The sequence below is a fragment of the Hippichthys cyanospilos genome, chromosome 8 (assembly GCF_059441005.1).
Source record: "Hippichthys cyanospilos isolate Australia breed blue-spotted pipefish chromosome 8, RoL_Hcya_1.0, whole genome shotgun sequence".
In the NCBI taxonomy this organism is placed as follows: Eukaryota; Metazoa; Chordata; class Actinopteri; order Syngnathiformes; family Syngnathidae; genus Hippichthys; species Hippichthys cyanospilos.
In genome coordinates, this window is record NC_142376.1 from 11,490,001 (window position 1) to 11,512,786 (window position 22,786).

Sequence of the window (22,786 nt, forward strand, 5' to 3'; positions counted from 1 at the left end):
GCACTGTTGAATGCTGATGCCATGTTTTTAAGGCCAAATAATGTGCAAAGTAAAATAATCCAACGTTGTGTGAGCTACTGTATAGCTTGCAACTGCTGAACAAAAAATGCCCGAATGGCTAAAAGGAGAACAAGTCTCTTCACCCCAAGACACAAGGCGGACATGCACAACCTCTCTCCTAGACCTCTGTAAGCAATTTGGTGCACTAGTTCAGTGCAAACTGCTAACATGAGTGTCCAGGCTTTCTCCCTTCCTGCCCCCCCCCCCCACAATCACGGAGCAGGAAGAAGTGGCAGCCTGTGTAGAATGTACTGTCCAAAAGTCTACTTTAGTGTTGCTTTTTCCTTTTTATAAATCAGCTGCTGCGCAATGCAGCATTTCTCGTTGGTAATTCATACCTTGATGCGTCTTCTCACTCTGCTGTGTCGTGACCAGAAATAAACTCAAATGAGAGGCATGCATTTTTTTTGTGTTAAAAAATAGTGCTGTTAAAGAAACTTTCCATCAACGCATTAATTTAAGTCTTAAAGGTCTAACTCAAATGGGATCAAGTCATTGCACTTTTTATATGTAAAAAAAGTCACCAAAAAGTCAAAAATAAGAAATCTTTTTTTAATGGTTAATGGAATAATAGCACTTTATCTACACTCTATGATGCCCAAAGCGCTTTACAAAGTCTGACATTCACTTATTTGAAACCTTATCTCTTGAACCAGATAATATGGGTTTATAAGCGACAGCCACTTCTAACTCGTTTCGTTTTAGTTTAAAATGGCTTATTTCAACCAAAATTCGAGGCCGCATTATGTTCAAATGTACAAGTACAATATGGGTCAATCAGGTGCATGTCAAAGGAATGCCCCCAGTAAGAATGCAGGCCGGTGCAGAGAAATAAACTGATTTCCCAAACAATCACATTGAAGCTGCACCATGCTGCACTTTTTACAAATATAATACTCCTATTCAATTCTATATTGGTCTCGGAGACTACATTCTCCAAGGCTACAAGCCCCCCCCCCCCCCCCGACCGGGAGAGGCTTGAAGAAAGAAAAGGCGGTTGATTAACCAACTAAATAAACTGTGACCTGTGCTAGAAGGTTTATAAAGTGTTGCTCAGGCATAGAAAGCAATGTGTTATCTACACTGGGACATGATGTACATGTAATGGCTCATAATGCACCCATTGTCTTGTAAATCTCTTTGATGCATCATGTCAAAAGAGATGAGAACGCAAGTACACAAGATAAGATTGCTTCCTCCTGAGGTCAGTTGTTTTACTGCTGTAAGAGGGTCTTCTTTGAGTGTCATTTCACTACAGACGCTCTGTTTCTCCACAAACTCATTTTTTCATTATTCATTGTAGACCAGACATTTCAGATGTAAAGATGGGAATGACACTGTCCAACTGTATGACACATTGTCTTGCCTGGAAATCAATAGCCTTTACATAAACAGTCAATTCAAAATCCAATAACTGACCAGCCAGATGCTCAAAAATCATCATCTCTACATTCACGGTGCTCGCAGTGTGGAAGACTGATACTTAAGCACGTTTGCTGGGTTCTCAAGAATGACTGTGACCTGTGTAGTTGTAATCCCCTTTCATGACAGCTGCATCAGTAGTAGTCTTTAAATTTAACATAAATGTGAGTAATATACATTAAGCTAGTCATATGAATATGCTTCACTGAAATGTGTTTTGGACATTTGGCCAACGCCAGTTATCATTTCAAACAATGACCTGGACAAGAAACGGCCACTGACATAACTGATATATTCACAATACTGGCTATGAAGCTGATTCAAATGCAAATCAGTTACTGGTACGTGAACAAGATATCAATCCTGCACTTTCACCGGCTTAAAAACTCAATGTCTGAAAAATGCAGTCAGCTACTAGATGCACATTTAACCATGGTGTATTATGAATACATTTTCAGGGTTCAGAATCAGCATGATTAAAAAAAAGTAATATTAAAATTTAAAATTAAAACTGCATTAAACAGAAAATTTTTTAGAACCATGCTTTTCTTGTTTTCTGTTAGAGTCAAATGTGATCCTACCTACTTGCCACTTCTCTCCTGTGACTATGACAAAGCCCAGGCTTTTATTTTGAACTTTACCTTCGTAGCTGTGGTAGCAGAGTGGTAAGCTTGAGTCTTCGCCACTCGCGATTTTTATTCACATCACACAGCTATCAACATCAACACACGTCTTCAATTGCTGATTAAGATGTTATTTTCTGGTACTATGTATGCAGTGTAAGTGGTACATTCAAACCGGTCTGACATTTCAAACTCAGAAAAAAAGTCTGTCAATGCATTAAAGGTTAAAAACAGCAAATGTCTATATAGTGCAGCTTCCTATCAGAATATACAAGTTGAGATAAATCTAGAAGATTGATGGAGGTAAAATTGCTTTGACATTTTATTTAATTACGATGAATGGTCCATCTAGTCACTTATGTTTACAATACTTAAGCAACTAAGTCAAATTCTGTCTCACATTTTACTGGTTCGTAAGTCATTGAAACAAAATAAAGCATGGGGCCACCAACCCACGGGCACCAGGTCGCCCCTAAAGATCACGAGTAGCCCGCAGGCCTGTTTTGCAAATAGCCTACAAGAGATAGAACATTGTTGATTTTCTATTAATTTTACAAACAATTATACATGTATTACATTTACATTACATATTACACTTGATTTACATATTTACAACAACTGATTCTTTACTGTTTTGAAAATTCATCAACATGATTGTTGTTTTCACATAAACGGGTAGCCCTTCGTATTAGTGCCAAAGGAGCTCTCAGTTTCAAAAAGGTTGGTGACCCCTGAAATAAAGACTGTTCCTCTTTAAGTATAAATTTTATAACATTTACCACAAATAAAATGGAACATAAGATTATTCTCCTTTAAACAGGCATTAAAATACTAACCAAGAATATTATTCAGAGATATTGTAAGCAACTGTGTTTTATCAGTCGTCTACAAGCCTGTGCACGACACTGCTTGTGATCTGATTGGCTGTTGTAACGTGATGAGCATTTTTTTTTTTTGGGGGGGGGGGGTGGGGGGGTTATGTTTTCTGCCAAGTTTATATTATTTCTGCTTTTCCGTTTCGGTCAAACATTTTCATTTTGGTGCATCCCTAGTCTTAAAGGGACAATGTGTAAGATTTAACCATTTTTCACTATGGACAACAGAAGGTGCTGCATTTACCATTGTCTGTAACTATGACAGATTGGCAGCCTCCGGAGGAGTGCCACTCCCCATGTAATATAATTTAATGATAACTATACCTACGATTATATGTAAAAGATACTGTTGGTTGTTAAGAACACACTTATTTGCAAGTTTTTGAAATATATAATCATGTGTTCCTTTTTAATGAAAAACAGCCTAAATCTTACACATTGTCCCTTTAACATGAGTGTGTGAAAATACCCTTAGTTGGACCAATGATGCCTACTGGGCAGTTTATGGACAAGTAGAGCAAGGGTGTTGTGTAGAGGCACGTGATATGTTATCTACGCTGAAAATTAATCTCTTCAGCAAGTTTCCAACAATTGTCATGTGACATCTTTTTTCCAGTGATCGTCATTTTTAGCAAATCACGGTTTGTTACGCAATTAATTAAGTGAGGTAGACTGGAAGAGTGAGAGAGATATGGGTAGTTGAGCTCACTGAAATTGCGGACCCTCAAAACCTATTCAGGTCAGTATGAGAGCATTACAGCTACCCTATTTTCTTTCAATGCTTCCAAAGTCATGTCAAACGTGTGAATGCACCTTCAAAGACACCGTTCCAAAAATGTATTTAAATGTGGCACACAAGAAAACAGGTACAATATCTAAGGTAAAATATCTCATAATAATATATTATGTAAGTGTCAAAATATTGTATTATTTTATTAATTGACGTTGAGTTACTTATCAAACTGTTGGTCAAAGAGTCTGAGTAGAAGCGAAGCTTGACTTTGATGTGGCAGTCTAGCCTTAATTTGAAGGTAAGTCATTGAAATGTATCACATTTGCTTACCTGTCGCGCTTTGAAGTCTTTAATTGATTGGGCTGGGCTGTTCGGCAAGATTTTTGCCTGTTAGGGTTTATATCAGGTTTTGCAGACTTATTTTGTCATATCTTTCGGCTTGCCATGACTGTTGGCTGTGTTAACAAAATGTTTCCACATAATGAGCTGCAGACAAGCGCAAAAGCTTGTGGGCATTTCTTTCTCATTCTGAACGCATGAGCAGAGACGGGCATCATGAGCAATGGAAGGGGCCACAAGTTTAGTTAACACTCACAGGGGTGCCACATAGGTCCGCACGCTCCCTAAGTAGAGCTTTGATAGAATTGTCATTTAAAAAAAAAATACATTTTTTCACTGTCATATTAAGTGAAATATGAAACAATTGAGTCATTATGCATGCAAATGAGACTTATTTAACTCTGACATTTGAAAGAGTGATGATTAGATCAGCCTTTTCCAGTCTGTATTGAGGCAACGCATCCATTTATCCTACATTAAAATAAATAAATCACGACAAAACACCAATAATTCTGGTCCAAAATATATATATATATATATATATATGTAATATTGCAACTATTAAATCTGAATAAAAATATCCATACCTGTTTTTCTCTCGAATGTTGAAGGCATGTGAGAACCTATCCCAGTTTTTTTGAAAAGCAATTAATCAGTCTTTTAATTTTGCAGTTTGCAGAGTTTGCGCTGGTTGCTCATCATGTATACCTTATGGGTACTTGCACCGCTTCACCGACGCTGTCCGAAAAAAAATCCTAGTGACACCCCTGGCACATGTAGACACATGATGACCTACAGTATGTATTTTTGGAATGCGAGAGAAGGATTGTGTCCCTGAAAACCCACACAGGCTTGAAGAGAAATTGCAATCTCACAGGAAGGCTGGAGGCAAGATTCAAACCCTGAACCTCTAAATAATGAGGTAGATGAGCAGGCCACAATCAGCGCTGCCCAACTTAGGTCATTTCAAGTGTTAAAAGTCAGTTTATATTGTAGTGAATGATCATTACATATAGACACTACCAACACTGCCCCAAAGCAAGTCACTAAGACAAAAAAACAAAAGCATTTCCATGTTACCTGATTCAGTGGTGACGTGTGTATACCTCCACCATTGCATTTCACTCACCCCTCAGTGTCACTTGTTTTCTTTTGGGGCTGAGTTTGTGTTACTTTAACACGTGAAAAGAAGATAAAGTCAGACCAGTTGTCTCTTTAAATCAAACGGCAGTGCTGATGTGCCCTCAAGCTGAAATGGTAAGAACCATTTCCACCTCTGCGGCAGGGAGTCTGACCAAATAGGCACGCTTCAAAGGGGATTCTCACTGACATGGTCTCTTGTGTTTTATGGTTTCTTCCATAGAGGATAACTTGTCTTTTTTTAAATGTGAGTTGTTTTTATTATTAGTATTATTTTATTCGTCTCCCTGCGCAAATTGGGGACACGATTACTAAACGTGCATCTTTTTTTTTTTTTTGCGTTCAATCCGCAGAACTCAGTGGCAGTCGCCTCCATCCATTTACCTCTGGCTGCTCCGCACACCTCCTCCTCTGCCTTGCAATCTGTTGATAACTCCACTTGCAGGCTGCAGTTCATCGTATTCCGCAATGGGAAACTCTTCCCGTGCACGGGGAATTCGTCCAATCTCGCGGACGACGGGAAGCGCAGGAGCGTGTCAACACCAGTTGCTTTCACCAAATTAGGTAAGAGGAAATCCATTTGACCGTCGTGCCGATATGTCAACGCTGTCTTGTTATGACGTCGCGTGCTTAGAATGATTTACCTTCCAAATAAATACTACGCCACATGTGTCTGACTTATTCATGTATTTTTCACCGCATTGCACTTTTGCGACTGCATTTTGCATTACTTGGCATCATATGTGTTTGCATGCGTGCTAAACTCCTACTTTTTGTTTTTCAAACGAGTGAACTCATCGACTTTTAGATTTCTTATACTAAATACATCGCTTCCTTTTTTCTACCTGCAGATGGCTGCAGCCTGGGAAGCGCCGTGCACTCCGTCACTATTGTATTTAGGCACTTCGCATTGGGGGTAGAGCCCACCGCAGCCTATTGGGACTTTGACCTGCTGGATGGACATGGTGGCTGGAGGGCAGAGGGCTGCCACATAACAGGCTCCGGTGGAAGCACGACCACCATTCACTGCACCCATCTTAATAACTTTGCCGTGCTCATGGTGAGTAGTCTATGAGATGGCAGTGTCATTCATGTTGCACCCTCCCCTCTTGCCATTCCACTTCTTCGAGCCTATTATGGGTCGAAAACATCGTTTCCCAATAAAGAATAGCAGGAGTCACGTGTTGTGAAAGCTTTCATGAGGAGGGCATTTATAAAGCTCCCTTTGTTGTTTTTCTCCGCAGATTCGTCAAATGCGTGGAATATATTTCTGCATTAGTATGCTATGTATAATCGAGCAAAACGTTTTAAGAATAAGGAATATGTTTAAATTGTTGTTATTGTCATAAGCGTGCTTTATTTTCTCCGTCGTAAAGAGGAGAGGGATAGAAGCGATGGTCTGAGAGGGAAGCAGCGCCTTGTCAGGAGCTATTCGCCTTGGAGCGCAAGTGGTGTTTTAATTGGTCGCAACCATCGCGCTGAGAGAAAATGTTGGACTATGAAGCCTAGCATGGCTCATTTGTGCCGCTCAAGTTGATCTCGACGCCGGCGAGATGCCTCCTCCAGACGACGTTCCCTCTTCATGCTGATTTCCGAAGGATAATAACCAAAGCGCAACTGGCAATCGCATCGCCCGAGTCGCTCCATGCACAGAGCCGCTTTTGTACCTGGTCTGATTCTTCTTTTATTTTATTTTTTGGATGAAAAGAAATCCTCCGGATGTTTACCGAAGAGTGGGATTCGTTAGACTGGGAGGTCAGTTCTCAGCGGAGCATGAAAAGGGATGTGCTTGAAATGCTTGTCGCTGCTTTCCAAGTTGCCGTTTACCTGCATATTTTATGAGCTCGATCCAGCTTGTTGGAAATAAGCTGGCTGCAAAACGCCGCATAGGAATGACAAAGTGTGGCCATACAGGCAGCGTGTGCGTGCTCTCGGGGTGGCAGCGGTAGCGGTGGTGGGTGTTGAGCGTGTGTGCGTGCGTGCGTGTGTGTGAATGTGTGTGAGCTAGTGTGGTGTCCGTGGAGAATACTAAACTATTAGTAGAGATTGAAGCGGATACCGTACCGTAATTGCGTGCATTTCTCTCGGAAATACCGGCTTGGGGGGGAGCGCATTGCGTGCACCTCGTGGTTTTCGGGAGCGGGCTATAACTGACGTTTGCCGTTTTCTGGCTACTAATCAGCGATATGAACTTTAATACACGTCTGACGTGTAATGAGCATACGTGAGGTTAGGACTGCGTGCTTCTCGAAGGTCTCCTGGAAGCCTACGTTTGGGATTGCGCGTCAGTGAATGCAGTCACCACACCCGCCTGGTCTCTGCAGTACACGCGAAAAAGACCCCTGTTAACAGACCTGTGACATCACGCTCCTTTTGGTTTAATTAAAAAATGTTGTTGCTATCTGTCCTTTCTGCAACAACAATTTCTATAATGTACTTATTTGCTTGGAAGGATTTTGCCAGCACCGGACCTGTTGCTTAATCGTGTCATGTCACGCTTAGAGCTTTTTTTCACAATGCTACCCCCTGAGTTACCCATTTTAAGCAATTTATTGCAAAATAGACACAGTGAGTGTTAGGGTATAATGCTTCCCTATTCACTGCTGCAGTGCTCCTCGAGGAAAATCAGGTCAACTTGCTGTAAAATTAGTTCCATTGCTGTGACAGTAAGGCAATAAGAAGCTTGGCTATGATTTATACAACAAACACAGCTGTTACATCATTTTCAAAATGTAACCACATCACTTTCTGTGCCTCCCAAAAGTGATAATATAGCAAAATGTTTACAAACAATGGATCATGGCTTTGAAGACCTAGTTGCTTTATCATGTTTTTGAGGATTCCAAGAACTTCATATTCACCTCATAAGACCGTCTGTGTTTGTGTGTGAGATGGAGGCCCTCTAACTTAACACGTTACAATTGTCCATTGGGACTGACTGAGGCTTTATGGGGCGAATAAAAATACTTCATTGAGACTCTCTTGGACTCCCACATTCTGATTTGTACTCTAAATTCTAAATACCTCGTTAAGGGCTGTTTGTCCATGTCTCTGTGTAATTAGGGTGAAGTTTTCTTTGTAACCTGTTACACAGTCACACCAATCATTCCAGCTATAGGGCAGCCTGTGTCTCTGCCTGAATTCCAATGAAGAGAGTTGTTCGGAATGTTCAAAATTTCAGCACCACGAACAGTTCCTCTGCCTGTCCTCCATCTTCCCAGTCTTCCATGGCCTTGTCTGTCTGCGGGGAGGGCTGACTCACTCGTTTACAGCAATGCAGCCTCGTCATTTGTCTCCATCACCGTGACAAGCTTGTGTGCACCCCACACCCCCACCGAAACACACCTCTGCTGCGTCTTCTCTATGTTTAAAAGGTCACTGAGAAGTGCAGACATGTTAATTAATAATTGCTTATGTTTTCAGTATTATAGTGTCTTGAATATGCTGACCAACCACAGGTACTCAATCATAACTATAAAGACTAGCATTTTCTTTCATGGGATGAATTGGATTTTTGCTGTAGAAACACAGTAACAGGAGAATGCGTAATCAGATTCATCTGGTGTGGATGGAATAATGGAATGTGTTGTAGTTAATTCCATGAGTGGTTGATGAGTTTCAGGGGTGTTATGCTATTACAATCTATGTAACCCCTTTCCTGTCTGTGTATGATTATGATATAGCTACAGCGACCATGAAAATTAATTTTCTGTTGGTTATGGAAATCTCACCAATCTGTCTCAAGATTCAGATCGATGTTGAGTTTTCAATATTAAATATTCAAAATGTTTATTGTAATGTGCACAGTGTAGAAACTACTTTTTCCATACAGTGAAATTCTTACTTTCCTGTCCACACGAATGTTGTGTAAAAAAAATAAAAATATCAAGTTGAAACAAAACACAAGGTATAACAACACATGAGTGACATTAGTTCATGCGTTGATTCAGAATAATTTTTTGATTCAGAACAATTTTTGTATCAAATTGAATTGATTCACAAGGATTTTTGCTTCCATCTATAGATGTGCAAAGAATTGTCATGATCTAATCCTGTCTGCTTTGCAAGACAGAATGAAAAATTGAGACATCAAAGCGCCATTTTTTTTTTTTTTTTTTAATATTGATTTAGTTTCGGATTCTCGTGAAAGTGCCTTTTTCCACAACTGATTCTCTATTTATTTTCTTAAATACCAACCACTAGATTTGAAAGACATTGTCCTTGAGATTTGATTGATAATGTGACTTGAGGTCAAGTAACATTTAAATGCGTTCGTACCACAAATTACCTAGTTTTGAAATCGGAGGCCGGCAAAAATTGTTCAAAAGAGAGATTGAGAAGGGAAAAAAAAAGCTTGGTATTTTAGCTAGAAACTTGAAGTTAAATTAGCAATTCGCGGGCCACATAAAATGATGTGGCCTCCGGGCCTTGAGTTTGACACATTTCATTTATTGTAATGATTTTCTTCATTATATCAAAGTAATTTCACCCCATCATTCTTCCTGACATAAATGCGCTGTTATAGGTTGATGAAAAGCACACATTGTTTGGATATTTGTGTTTATTAATGACTATTGCATAGATGAAACTGATTTCTGTCTGAGTTGCAAAGGTCAAAGTGCATTTGAATGCACCACATCTTTAGTGGCTAGTGCCAATGCAGAGTCATGGGCAAGCAGTTTCTTATTTTCCTTAATCAGCAATTGAATGCAATTTTTTTTAATGGTGATGTGTTGATGTTTGTAGAGGCGTGATGCGATGTGACAAATGATAGCGAAACAGAAAAGTGGACAAAACGCAAAGCAACAATTTAAAGATCATGTTTATTAACAAACACAGCACATTACATGAAAATAAAAATGGAACAGTATATACACTTAACATTGAAAAAAAAAAGAAGTAACCTGCAAAATAGTAGTGGTACATTAAAGAATAAAAAAAAAAATCCCACAATATTAACTGTACAAGAATGAATATCAACAGAAACCAGGACCGGTATCTATACATTGAAAGGTTGTCATCAAAAATCGACATTGGAGCAATCAAATGGTACAAGTAGATTTAGGGCTTTGAAGTAAATTTGTGCATTGTAGTTATCTGTTAAAAATCAAACTTGATGAGGTAAAATTAGTTCAACAAAATAAAGATACAAGGCACTACTTTAAATAGCTAATCCCAAACATCCACAATTGTTATAGTTTAAAAAAAGAAAAACAACAACAAAAAGCAACAGAGCGCTATAGAGAACTAAATATCGTGCTTGTGCTTTGACTTTTGACCACATTGTTGTAAGCAATGTGTGGCATTCAGCAGCTTGTGAGCCAGTGAAAGGCAAGGAATTACCTTGCGGCACACATGCACATTTCCAGCTTCCTCCCACATTCTAAAAGGGATCTTGGTCTTCCGCAGAAGGATGACAGGATCAAGAACATAATGTGTTTTGATTCTGGGGCAGATTCCATTCCATTGCAACTATCATAAGAAAGAAATGTGCACCCGAATATCACTGTTAATAGTCCTCAAGCATGCTTGCCTACACCTCCACAAAAATTCATAAAATGTGTATGTCTAGTATTTATTCCATTGTAATACATAATAAACAAGATCAACAGCAATCAAAACAATACCTCCCACCCTCTCACTTTTGCACTTGGCAGAGGTAATAAAGCCCAGGCTAAAAACAAATAATTATAGCAAACCTCCACATGGCTACAGTGGATTGTTTTTGGTATTTTACTTGAAAATGTCTCTTTGTGTACCAGAAAATTAAATTATATATTCTGCTGACTGAAAATAAAAGACGTTTTAAAGGACATGAGTAATCAGTTATTCACAATGTTTTTTGGGTAGCCGCTAAGCATTGGCACTATTATGCTGTGCTCTCATGCAATTGTTTCAAATGTGAGTAGGCAGCCATGCAGCCTCTTCGCTATCCTCTGACTTAACCATTCACCAATCCGCTTTAGCTACACTATGTGTTATGTCACATCAACAAACTGCACATACTCTAGCTTTGGCTCATTTATTTCAAATTGCTGCCTGCAGCTCTACTTGGTGTGAATCGGCAAGGGTAGGGCATGTTCAGTGATCCCCTTACATCCTCAGTCCTTCTAAATAGATGGACGCTCCCTGGAAGAATCCATTTTTTTTACTTTTTTTTTTTTTTTTTAGAAATATGCAATTGTCTTACATTATGTCTTAATTCAGAGAAGATTGTTTTTTTTTTTTTTTTTTTTAATGAGTAAATGTTATTCTAATTGTGTGCACTCCTCTGGAAGTCGTTGGAAGACCGCAATGGTGCTGATATTTGTTTGTGCAAATGGGTGAGAAAAATGTACGTTTTTGCGTCTCAAATGTTTGACGCTAATTTCAATAACCACGAACAAAATGCCTGCTGTAGTTGCAGTGGCCCATTTGTAATTTAAAATGCCTCTGCTGACCAGAATGTTACAAAAGGAAATATTACTTAGACTTAAGCCTTGTCTACTCGTAGCTGGGGTTCTTGCAAACGGGAAGGAAATGTTTCTGTTTTTGCTGTATTTGTTTTTTTTTTTGTTTTGTTTTTTTTGTCATCAAAACTGAATCTTTCCAAACCTTCGGTCAAAGTGGGAATTTGCCCTATCCTTCGGTTTCATCGTTGCGTGAAACCAGCTTAAACCGTAGATTTGCATCATCGCGCTACTCTTTTGTTTACGGCAAAGACGCAGATACTGGTGATGTCAGAGACGGAAGTTCTTTCTGATTGGACAGAATTTGGCGACATTACTGCACTTAACAAGTTACAATTGTCCAAACACTACATTAATTTATATCTGTTCTTGTTTGAGATCTGTACTAGTTAGAGTAGTACTAATCATACCCCCACTCGGAAACCCCTGGTACATACCTTTAGGGCAGTATCAGTTATGGGTTCTATTTCAGTGTAATATTTCTGTACCGTATAATTAGGCACTAGCCTAAAACATGTGATAGCGTGCATGCACGTGTGCATATGTTTTTAAAAAAGGCAGCAAACCTGAGTTCAGTTGTACTTTATTGGAGTATTTACATTATACTTGTTATTTTGTCAATTATCCACATCCACAAATCTTCTGTATCCGATATCAAGATCAAGGCAAGTTTCCCATCTAACACGCCAGGTATTTTTGCCCTCAGTCAAATGGAGACTGTATAATGGCGGCCGTTTGTTGAGCATGAATCCAATGCCTTGTTTGCTACCATGGAAACTCAGTTTCGTCTTTTTGAATTAGCGAAGCTCGTTTTCTTGCGTTCTCAATTTGCGAACCATGGACACATTGACATTGAACTCTCTCCAATGTTGCTGTTTAAACTGTGCCTTGTAAGTGCGCCGCTTTGCTCATGCCATTTTCAAAAGCTACACTCTTTAGCCACATCAATGTTTTGCCTAACAAACGCATCAGTACTATACATTATACCAGGGTTGCCTTGACTTTTCTGCCGTAAGATTGACTTTTCCAGCAGCCAACCTCCAGCGCTCGACCCCGGGGCGACCCAGCGCACAAAAATTGATCTGATGGGCATATCAAAAGCATAAAGTTAGGATTAAAATTAAAAAACTAAATATCACTATGATTGCAATTAATTGATCTCAAATAATCTATGAATTTGTCATGCCAACGAAAACTATAACTTGGCTTTTTCATTTTGTTGGTGTCGCAGTAGCTCATCTTTAAAAACATTTGGTTTAGAGCCAGAGGGTCATTGCTTCCAGTCACACTGTGGACAAAACTCTGTCAATAAATGTTGGCAACTGTTGAGGTGCCCTCGTGCTTAGCAACCATCCCTATCTCGAGGCGCAGCACTGTTTGGATCTCTCCTTGCATGCCTGCATGTGTCAGGTTTTCTATGTAGTTGTGCACAACAAAATATACAGCAGAGTGCAGTTTGAATTTCCCGAGAGGGATTATAATGAGTATAATAGATAAATAAAGCTGTAATATTTATATGCAGGATTCTAAACATTTGGAGGATACCCAGTGGGAGTTTTGGCTGTGGAGCAATGCAGTAAAGAAAAAGTAAGTTCCAAAAGAGCTTGCATTTATTTTAAATTGTCACAATACAGCCGCCTATCCAGCAGGGCTCTCACAATCAAATCTTTTTAAAATCTTATATCCTATCTTGGATAAAATGACCAATTATTTATCATTTATACCCGTGAAGTTTTAGAGACTAACAAACTGTGCCCATGCGAAACGGTTAGCAAACACGTGCGCTAGCCATTACCATTGAAGATCTCTAAGGTCATTAACTTCTGGTTCTTCGTATTTTTTGTCTTGCTTGACTGCCTACTAGTGGTCAAAATTTGAACACCTGAAACCAAGCCACGATAGAGTGTTTGTAGTGACAGGTTCTATTCTTGGATAACGCAGTCCTAGTGCTTTTTGGGAACTTGTTTCCCCTTTATTTTGGGGAGCTTAATGTGATAATATTGTCTCTAGTGAAGAACTGGGTTATTCCTTATCCACTTTTCAATAAATGAACATTACTTCATTTCATCATTTTTTTTTAATTGGAACTGATCTCAAATTTGTTATTTCTCCATTTTTGGGAGGGAGGTCAGCGCATGTAGAAAACAATGGTGATAATATGGTTCAGACAGAGCTTAGAGGCGGATATTTTTAGTTAATCTGTTTTTAAAGTCAACAAGCCCAACTTGGTCGACATTCTTTCTCTGGCCCACTGTCTAGTAGGGATGCAATAAATCTACTTGTACAAAGTTTTTTAACATAATGTGTCATACTCACACAAACGAGCAAACATGTCCTTTCCAATCTCTGTGGTTCACATTATAAAAATCAGATGTAAAGCATGGCTATGGGGAGTTTTCTAGATCAGTGGTTGTCAAACACTTTTTGAGTGATGTAACCCCTGCGAAATATATTTTCATCCAAGTACCCCTTAACCAGTGCAAAGCATTTTGGGTAAAAAACAAAAAAAAGCTACCTAATTTGCAAAGTCAATTTGAAACAGAAGAGAGGTATTTAATGTTTAAAAGTGACTGCAAAACCGTGGCATCTGTGAAACCTACCACACTGTTGCAATCCGATCATGAAAACCACTTCACATCTGAAAAACTATTTGAAGTTAAAATGACGACGCTTCGACAACACTACTGAGAAATGTAGTTAAGCTAGTGGCGGCGCTACTTGTACCACCTGCCATCTTACCAGCTGCTCCCCAGCCAGCTGTTAGCCCCAGAGAAAGACTGGTAGAAATGAGGGCATACTGTGTAAACTGCCTCCCTACCCGAGCCCCCGTATGAGTTTTTGTCACTGCAGTTTAATTGGCTTATGTATGTGTGTACTTCGGTTTGGACAATGCAATCATGACACATTAAGAGTTAGCCGCTCAATGTTGAGTGTGTCCAGAAATTGATGAAAACCTTTGGCGATAATTGATGGTATTTGGGTTCCTATCTCATTTAATTCACCCTTTCCTGTGACTTCTGCACTTTATTACTCTGGATCCCATCTTAAAAACAAGAAAAAAGGCAGAGAGGGCTAAAGGTGACTCTCATTTCCATAACAGACTTGAAAACTGTTATTAGCCAATACATGGTGGTCTTTTCTCCCACAACCAATCGTGAACTGCATGACCTTTGGCATTCAACCTACAAGTCGCTTAATAAAAGATAATATTTTTCACAGAGAATGAGTGCAGACAAGGCCTGTAGTTGTCTTTTTGAATCAACTCCGAAGGGTTGGAGAGCTGTGACTGGTTGCTGGGCTTTTAATTAGGGGCAGCTATTGATGCAATGTGCACTCCTGCGAGGAAGATAAGGACTGTAGAAAATGTGTATTACATAATTTCAAGAGGAGATGATAATGTGACAGGCGCAAAGGGTAGCTATCGTTTAGCTAGGGCTATAAAAAGCCCTTCAAATTTTAGTCAAAGGCATAACTAGTTGTCTTCAGAAGTTTCCATTCTTCATAGGCATCATTTACCAATGTGACCTTTTAATGATTGTATGAATTTAAAAACAGATTTTAAGTTAAAACAAGATATGTGACATGTTTGCGTTGTAATTTTTTTATTGCAAAGCAGTACTGTTATTACATAATAAAAATGTGTGCATCTGTACATTATATGCAGTAAACACCCAATCACATCTCCTTGAGCAAATTTTACCTTAGCTACATGTGTTTTTTGCCATCATAATTTGTTTGTCATGACTATGCCTGCAAAACTGATCACACTCTGGGCAGATCAGGAGGTCCCACTGTCCAAGTTTCCTCCATCTTGCTGCTGACTTGAGATGAATACTGAACAGTATGCGCAGTGTCCTGTGATTGTCTGGCAACCAGGGCATATTCTGGCTTTTGCCCGAAGTCATCCTGAAGATAAGCTCTAGCCCTGTGTCCCCCTCAACAGACAGAGTAGAATGGAAAAGAGGAATATGAGTCCATGGCAACCAGTTCAGGATGTCCCCTGTATACTGCCCGAAGACAGCTGGGATAGGCATAAGGAGGCCAGCAACCCTAATGAAGATAAGCGGCTTTAGAAATTGGATGGAGGGATGGACATTTTTTTATTACATTTGTTAATATCTGTTGTTTGTTTTTGCTTACGTTTTGTAAATGCAATTTGAATCTTGTACTTACTTTGGCCTTTTTATAGTGGTATTTTTGGGACTTCAAACATTCCCGTTGGGACCCATAGCTTTTTTGTATTGCAAGTTCAGGGGACACAGCAGTTTTCAGAGGTACAGTAAAATGAGCATTGATACTGTACTAACAGGTTGATGACCTTCAGATTGTTCGATGGCCATCCTACCACTTGAGTCATGCCACTCCTTCCTGTCTTATACCATTTTGCTGGTGCATACAAAAAGAGAGCAACATTTATTTTTGTAACTTTGAAGTACAATGATTCCACCTAATTTCAGTGATATACAGTACTATGAACGGCTGTGGTAGAAATGTTTCAGTCTCCCCAACAGAGAGTTTGTGGTTAGTTCCTTGAGTGATTTAAATTTTTGTTTTTAACTAACTGATTGCAAGTCATTACTCCCCTTTTTTTTACAGTGTCATACTAAATTCTGCACAAATTAACACACATAATCAATTTTATTGTGATTTTAATTGTCTGCCTCCTATAAGGAAATAATGCTGTTAACTTGCACGGCGGCTAAAATAGGAAAAAAAAATTCTGATCGATATTTTGATTTTTGTGATTTGTTCTCTCAAGTCAAGTTTCAGTACAAGTAGTAACATATAAAACATTACAGTAAATGACATCATATATCAAAACATTAAAAACTAGTTCTCTAAAATTGCAAAGACAGCACCGATGTTTTGTGAGGTAGACAGTCCTTTTGCAATTTTGACACAAATTTTTGAGTGCGTCATATTAATATATTAACATATTAATCTCTGTGGCTGTAAATAATACAAATAACTGCACAGTTTTTGTGCCTTGAGCTGTTTGTCATGGCTGACCTCATTTTCCACTGTTTGTGCCGGTGGTAAATTGCTAATATAGCCATTGTCTTATTTTATGTCTAAATATAGGTATGTATAATTATGTACAAATTTACTGTTTATAGCTGTTAACTCACTACCCGGAAGCAGGTCTAGCCATAATTCCGTGAAAAGTTTCCTGTACACCTAAGCCAGGGGTTCGATCAAACCCTAGGGGTTCGGTGAGTCGGTCTCAGGGGTTCGGTGGAGCCTTCGCCACAGAGGTCCACCCCTCAGTCCAAAAAAATCATATTTTATTTTTTACTAAAGAAGGGGTCAGTGAATGAGCATAGGAAACTGGTGGGGTTCGGTGCCTCCAACAAGGTTAAGAACCACTGACCTAAGCACTATTACACATTAGCAATTAGCATGGTTAGCAACTGTCATTTTACCTTTGGTGAAAGCGCTACTTGTTAGTAGGGAGGTTTATGTGTCACCAGGGAGAAGATCAGCATCACACAGCTTGTTGCTCCTGTGCTCGGACTTACATAATTTATGACATGTATGAAGTCTATGGTGCTGTGGCGCTTGCTTAGCGCCTAGCGTTGCCAAGCAACCGCAAAAGAATTTACTTCCGGGAGTATAGATGACAGAGAGATGTGAATGCAGAGCCTTTTTTTTTTTTTGTAACCCGTTCAAACCTTTAGCTGTGTCCTGTCCATAGTAGTATGCTGCTGATTGGTGAGCTCAAGGGATGAGAGCTATTTAAAAAAAAAAAAAAAAAAATTCTAAATTGATGATCCCCCAATCACATTGTCTGACATCAAAATGTCAGTCCCTAACTGAAAAACACTAAGCTGTGCATCCAGCAAAATGCAATGCAGATGTGGCAAATGCAAGGGATGTGAGCAATAGCATGTCAATGAGTGGCTACTGGATTTTAAGTGGGGAGCTTCACTTATCCTAGATAAATTCTGTCGTGGATGGTGCAACCCTCTATGGCAGTTGTTAGTTCGCTTCTCTATGTCTCTGATGAGGTATAGGGCAAAGATAGTTGCTGTTGCTTCTATCTCTGTTTCAGTAACCATTTGAGGTTGTAAGGGACTGTGTGTTATTTTGAGCGTTTTTCATTACAGACAGCAGGAGGTGCTGCATTTACCATTGTATGTAGCTATGACAGTCATGGCAGCCTTCGGAGGTGTGCCACCGCCCATGTAATAATATTTAATGATAACTGGACCCACAATTATATTTAAAACATACTGTTTGTCGTTAAGAACACATTTATTTGCAAGTTTTTTAAATTTATAATCATTTCATTTGTTCCTTTTTAATGAAATTGGTCTAAATCTTACACATTGTCCCTTTAAGGCGATTGGGTGGTTGGCCCAATGTCAGTTGTTATGTGCTGTAAATTGCTCTTAGAGTGGCTCAGATCTACCAAACCGCTTATTCACCAAAAATATGCAGATAAAATATTAATTTAGTCATTCATTCATTTTCCGAACCTCTTATCCTCATCAGGGTCATGCAAACTCCGCAGAGGGAGGCCAGAGCCCAAATTCACAACCTCTGTATTGTGAGGTGAATGTGCTAACCAGTTGGTCACCGTGCCGTCCTCAGATAAAATATTTACATGTTTTTTTTCTATAATATTTTTATTTCATACTGAATGTGCGTATACTCCAGTCCTACTTTTTTGTAAACACTATTAACACCAATTTATGCAATTGCGCACATAGATTTGAATTAGATATAGATTCCCAATAGGAGGCACTAAATTGTGTGCACACTCTTACCCGACTGCATTACCTGTTAGGTGAGCATTTGCGCCATGCTGCGATGTTGGCACAGATGGTGACAGGTCGAAAAGTGTTGGAGACGTGCAGCTACCTTTTTTCAGGTTATTTGACATAAATGTATGCTTTAGAAGATTGAAATTATTTTACATTGTATAATATAATCAACTAATACATGTATGTGTCATGTCTAATTTTGTTTTTGACCCAAGTTATTCGCAAGTGTACAATGTGGCATGGACTTAAATATAAATTTGGAAACATTGATGATATAATTAGGTTGGTTGATGTATTGGTTGTGCTATTCTGATGAGATTTGTTGTCAAGCGCAGTCCCTATTATCCGTGCAAAATTATTTCAGGAGAATTAGCGACAATTGCTTTTGATTGTCTGATCTTGTTTTATGACTTAGCTACAAGATAAGTCGCCATGAAGTGGGCCTTGCGGATAGTTTGTTGAACATGATAAAGTGAATGAAAAACAATTCAGTGCAAGACAGTGACACATGTGCTTTATTTGAATATAACTGATGTTTGAGTTGCAACAAGGTAAAACTGTAACCACCTTAATGCAGAATAACGCAGAATACAAAGGAACAATAACACGAAGAGTATGTCAGCTGTGTTGATGTTAGAGTATTTAATAGAAGTGAACACAATATTAAACTGTTGAATTTCAATTCACCCTTAGCTTTTTTGGCTTTTTATGCTCGCATTCTTTGTTGACAGGTCCCTTGTTGCTATTTCCAGGCTGTAAAAGTCTCTCCGATCTTAAAGTCGTGTCATTAAATCTGACTTGACTTTGCGCTTAACACCACATCTGTTGTCTTACTGCATTTTTAAGCCTCTCATCTCATTTCAAGCCTTAACCCTTCCCAAAAAACTGGCGTTTCCTTGGTATGACTTATCAGTGCTGTTTTATTGAGCGATACAAATGCTGAAAAGTGTTGTTGAAAAATGATTAGTAATGATATTTTTCAATACAGTAAATATTCGGTTAATAATTCCTACATAAACATGAAAACTATAGATATTTATAGAAATGAATGAATTAAACGGTGTAAAATAGAACATGGAAAGAATTTCCACATAATTAAATGGTCTGATAGCATGACTTCCCATGGAATTATTGTGTGAATGTTAATGTTCTACGTATGTTCCCCTGACCAGGGAATATTCATCATCAAAGATTTTGACATTAATATATACATATTTAGTAAATGAACATTTAATTCTGTTCACCATTTCAACAGCTTTCATACATCTTTGTGATAAAATGTCACACGGGATTTTTCCACTACATTCTCCTCAACAGACACAGACTCTGGCAGCAGTGCGAAATATGAAATAGCATGTGATTTTTGCTGCTGTCACTGCCGCATATGCACATTTGTCACCCTGAAGTGTTTTGCTGCCATCTTCCTTATTCAAGGCTGTACATGTGAAGTAGGCTGAATCAGTATTTGGTATGAAAAAGGACCCATGAGCATCAATATTATTGTGATAAATTAAGCATGTTCATGTTTCAAGCGTACAATTAGAATAATACAATACCAATTATGTGAAATCAAAGAAAGTACATTGAATCAGTTTCCATTAGATTTTTGGTGCCGTTAGAAATTTTAGTACCCCAGGAAATTATCTGTGTTTTCCTTTAAGGTTTGTCCACTCCTTGTTTGGGTTATGATGCCAATTTTGCCCTCTGTCCAACCATGCAAAGTTTGAATACCTCAAAATTCAAACAATTTTTCAACTGGGTAAGGTTTTCATGTCATTTAGAGTTCTATGGTCCTCATTGTTTTTTGTGCCAATGTTTGGCGACATTAAAACATTTGTTGATGGACCGGTTTGGAAACAAAACAAAAAATAAATATACAGCTCACCATTATCCTGAATGTAGTTGTAATAAATGGCTGCTCAGTGCTTGTTTTATTATGTGCAGTGGGTATGCTATGTGTGAGTCAACTAGCAATAAACACAAAGAATACCTTAAATAGGACAGCCAATATTGCCCCTTAAAACAGCTTTGCTTTTTCTTGGAAGTCATTGGCGGTTGGTGTTTTTCATTATTTTGCCTGTTTACTGTTTCTTTATTGCTCACAAGCCAAGACGAGCATTATGACAGGCACAGGCGGCACCCGATTTTCTAAACTTGTTTCACACTCTGATGGACAATTAATTACTTTTCAGTGTGTTGTTATTTTTACTTTGTCCAGTCTCTCTTTGTGGCTTTGTACCAAAGAGATGGCGGCCCGCTAGTGGTTCACAGTCAGTTGGCCGTGGACCTCTGAACTTGTGGCAACTTAGTAAACCTGGGTTTTGTACATGTTACTATTGTGAGCTAATTGCTTTTTTACTTTTTGTTGATTTAAATCTTCTTTTTTTTTTGGTATTTACTCGACTTTGCGCCGATCAGAACGGCTTGATTGCAATTGCCAATATTTACCATTTTATGCAAGCGCAGCGATCAGCAGTATTGGTATATTTTGCCGAACAGTCAATGCAATTGATCCGTGGTGCATATTTTATGCTCTATGAATGTTCGGAGGGGCAACTTTATGCCTTTTATTTGCATTAGTGTGATTGTTTTAATTTTCTAGAGTTAAGTTTGCCATAGCATCATTTACTTATTTGCAATATTGACTTAGTGTTGTAAAGTTATTTAATCACAAAATACATACATTCTTGCATGCAATATTTCTGTCTCAAATTTTTTGATTTGTCTGACTCAACTTTCACTTTATGTCTGACCAGTTGTTAAATGCCTTCTAGAAATCATTGATATTTTAGCTGGGCCTGGCAGATTGTTAAACCAGGGCAAAAAGGCTTCATTTTAAATGTATTATGTAAATGTTATTTGACCCTCTATAAACAGTATAGATGTGTGGTACATATTGGCATAGTGTCATGGCTTCTAGGACTCTATTGGTAATTATTATCATGGGTAATTATTATCTCTTCTCCTTACCTCATGGCAGGCTGGGAGTCGCCCATCTGGTGCAGCGGATACATTTCCCCAGGGTCAGAATATTGAGTCACAAGGATGCAATATTCTTACAACTGTTGATACGCTGCCATTTATTTATGTGAACGGCATTTTTAAAATTAAAATTTGGAATTGATTGAATGGAATTTTGAGTCAAAGCTGTCGACTGAAAAGACAATTTGATTCTCAGTTTGAATCCACTGCATATCCTTACTTTCATACCATAACCAAGTCATTGTCTTTCGGACCAGTTTTATAATACTTAAATCCACACGCATTTAGAGCCTTGATAAACACATTTAGAAGATTAAAACAAATAATAACATGTTTAGAATTGTGGAAAATCAAGAGATTTTTTTTAGATATGATGTCAATGAATAGAACATCAGTCGCAACATGCAAAACTGTGTCTTCTTTGTTTGGCTGTTAGCAGATGCATACACATAAATGCTGTACATGAAAAAGAAACACAATATGAGTGCACAAAAACACAATGGCAAATAAAATGGCATTATTTAGTACATTAAGATGAATGTTGCTTTTTACTTATACTTGATACTGCTTGTGTTAATCGTGGGGACTGGTCCGATCAATTAAAGCCCATTACTGAAAATAATTCCCACTCCAACTCTGCTCTATATTATTTTATTTTTTTCTACTAGGTAGTTCTATCATACCTCATCTTTTCCTGCCCCCATCACAAACAGACTTTCCTGTTTGTCATAAATCATGTATGCTTGTTATGACATAACAGTCCACATCCACATGGCATGCTTTACTCTTCTCTGTGTCTTGAAGGGATATTAGGAAAACGGCTCTATGAATAATATATATATATATATATATATATATATATATATATATATATATATATATATATATATATATATATATATATATATATATATATATATATATATATATATATATATATATATATATATATATATATGGTCAGCCATTGTCTTTAAAAAATATTTATGAACAACTTTCAAAGTAGAATATGAACTCTTTTTTTACTTCACAATGCTTCATTCCTTGTTGATAATTTGATAATTCCTCACATAACATAGACATTATGATTAATTAACAGTCTTTCTACCTGTCACAAACTGCCCTTCACTGTTTGTGCCTTCCTGTGTTCATATTACAAGGCAATGATTTACTTCACATGGTGATTTCAAGAATAGAGACATGCACATTGTGCAGTCAGCCACCATCGTAGAAAGACCATTAGAGGTCAAAGCACAACAGAGCACACATAAAAACGGTGGCCGGCAACAGATGCACATGAGCTCTGTTACGCTATTAAGCGCCACAGAGGCAGGCTCATTTATCCTCCAAGACCATTGCTGCCAGCGTGTAATGAATTGTTAGAGATGCTGCTAGC

At 38.3% G+C, this 22,786-nt stretch overlaps 1 protein-coding gene across 2 annotated transcripts in view; it reads left to right on the forward strand.

Annotated features, from left to right (window-relative positions):
- Window positions 1–22,786, forward strand: part of adgra1b (adhesion G protein-coupled receptor A1b) — a 129,256-nt gene that overhangs the window by 76,902 nt on the left and 29,568 nt on the right. For both annotated transcript variants that reach the window (XM_088421881.1, XM_088421882.1), the window contains 2 exons: window positions 5,546–5,756; window positions 6,044–6,252. In XM_088421881.1, the coding sequence (XP_088278007.1) occupies window positions 5,546–5,756; window positions 6,044–6,252 (420 nt within the window). The remainder of the gene's footprint in view (window positions 1–5,545; window positions 5,757–6,043; window positions 6,253–22,786) is intronic.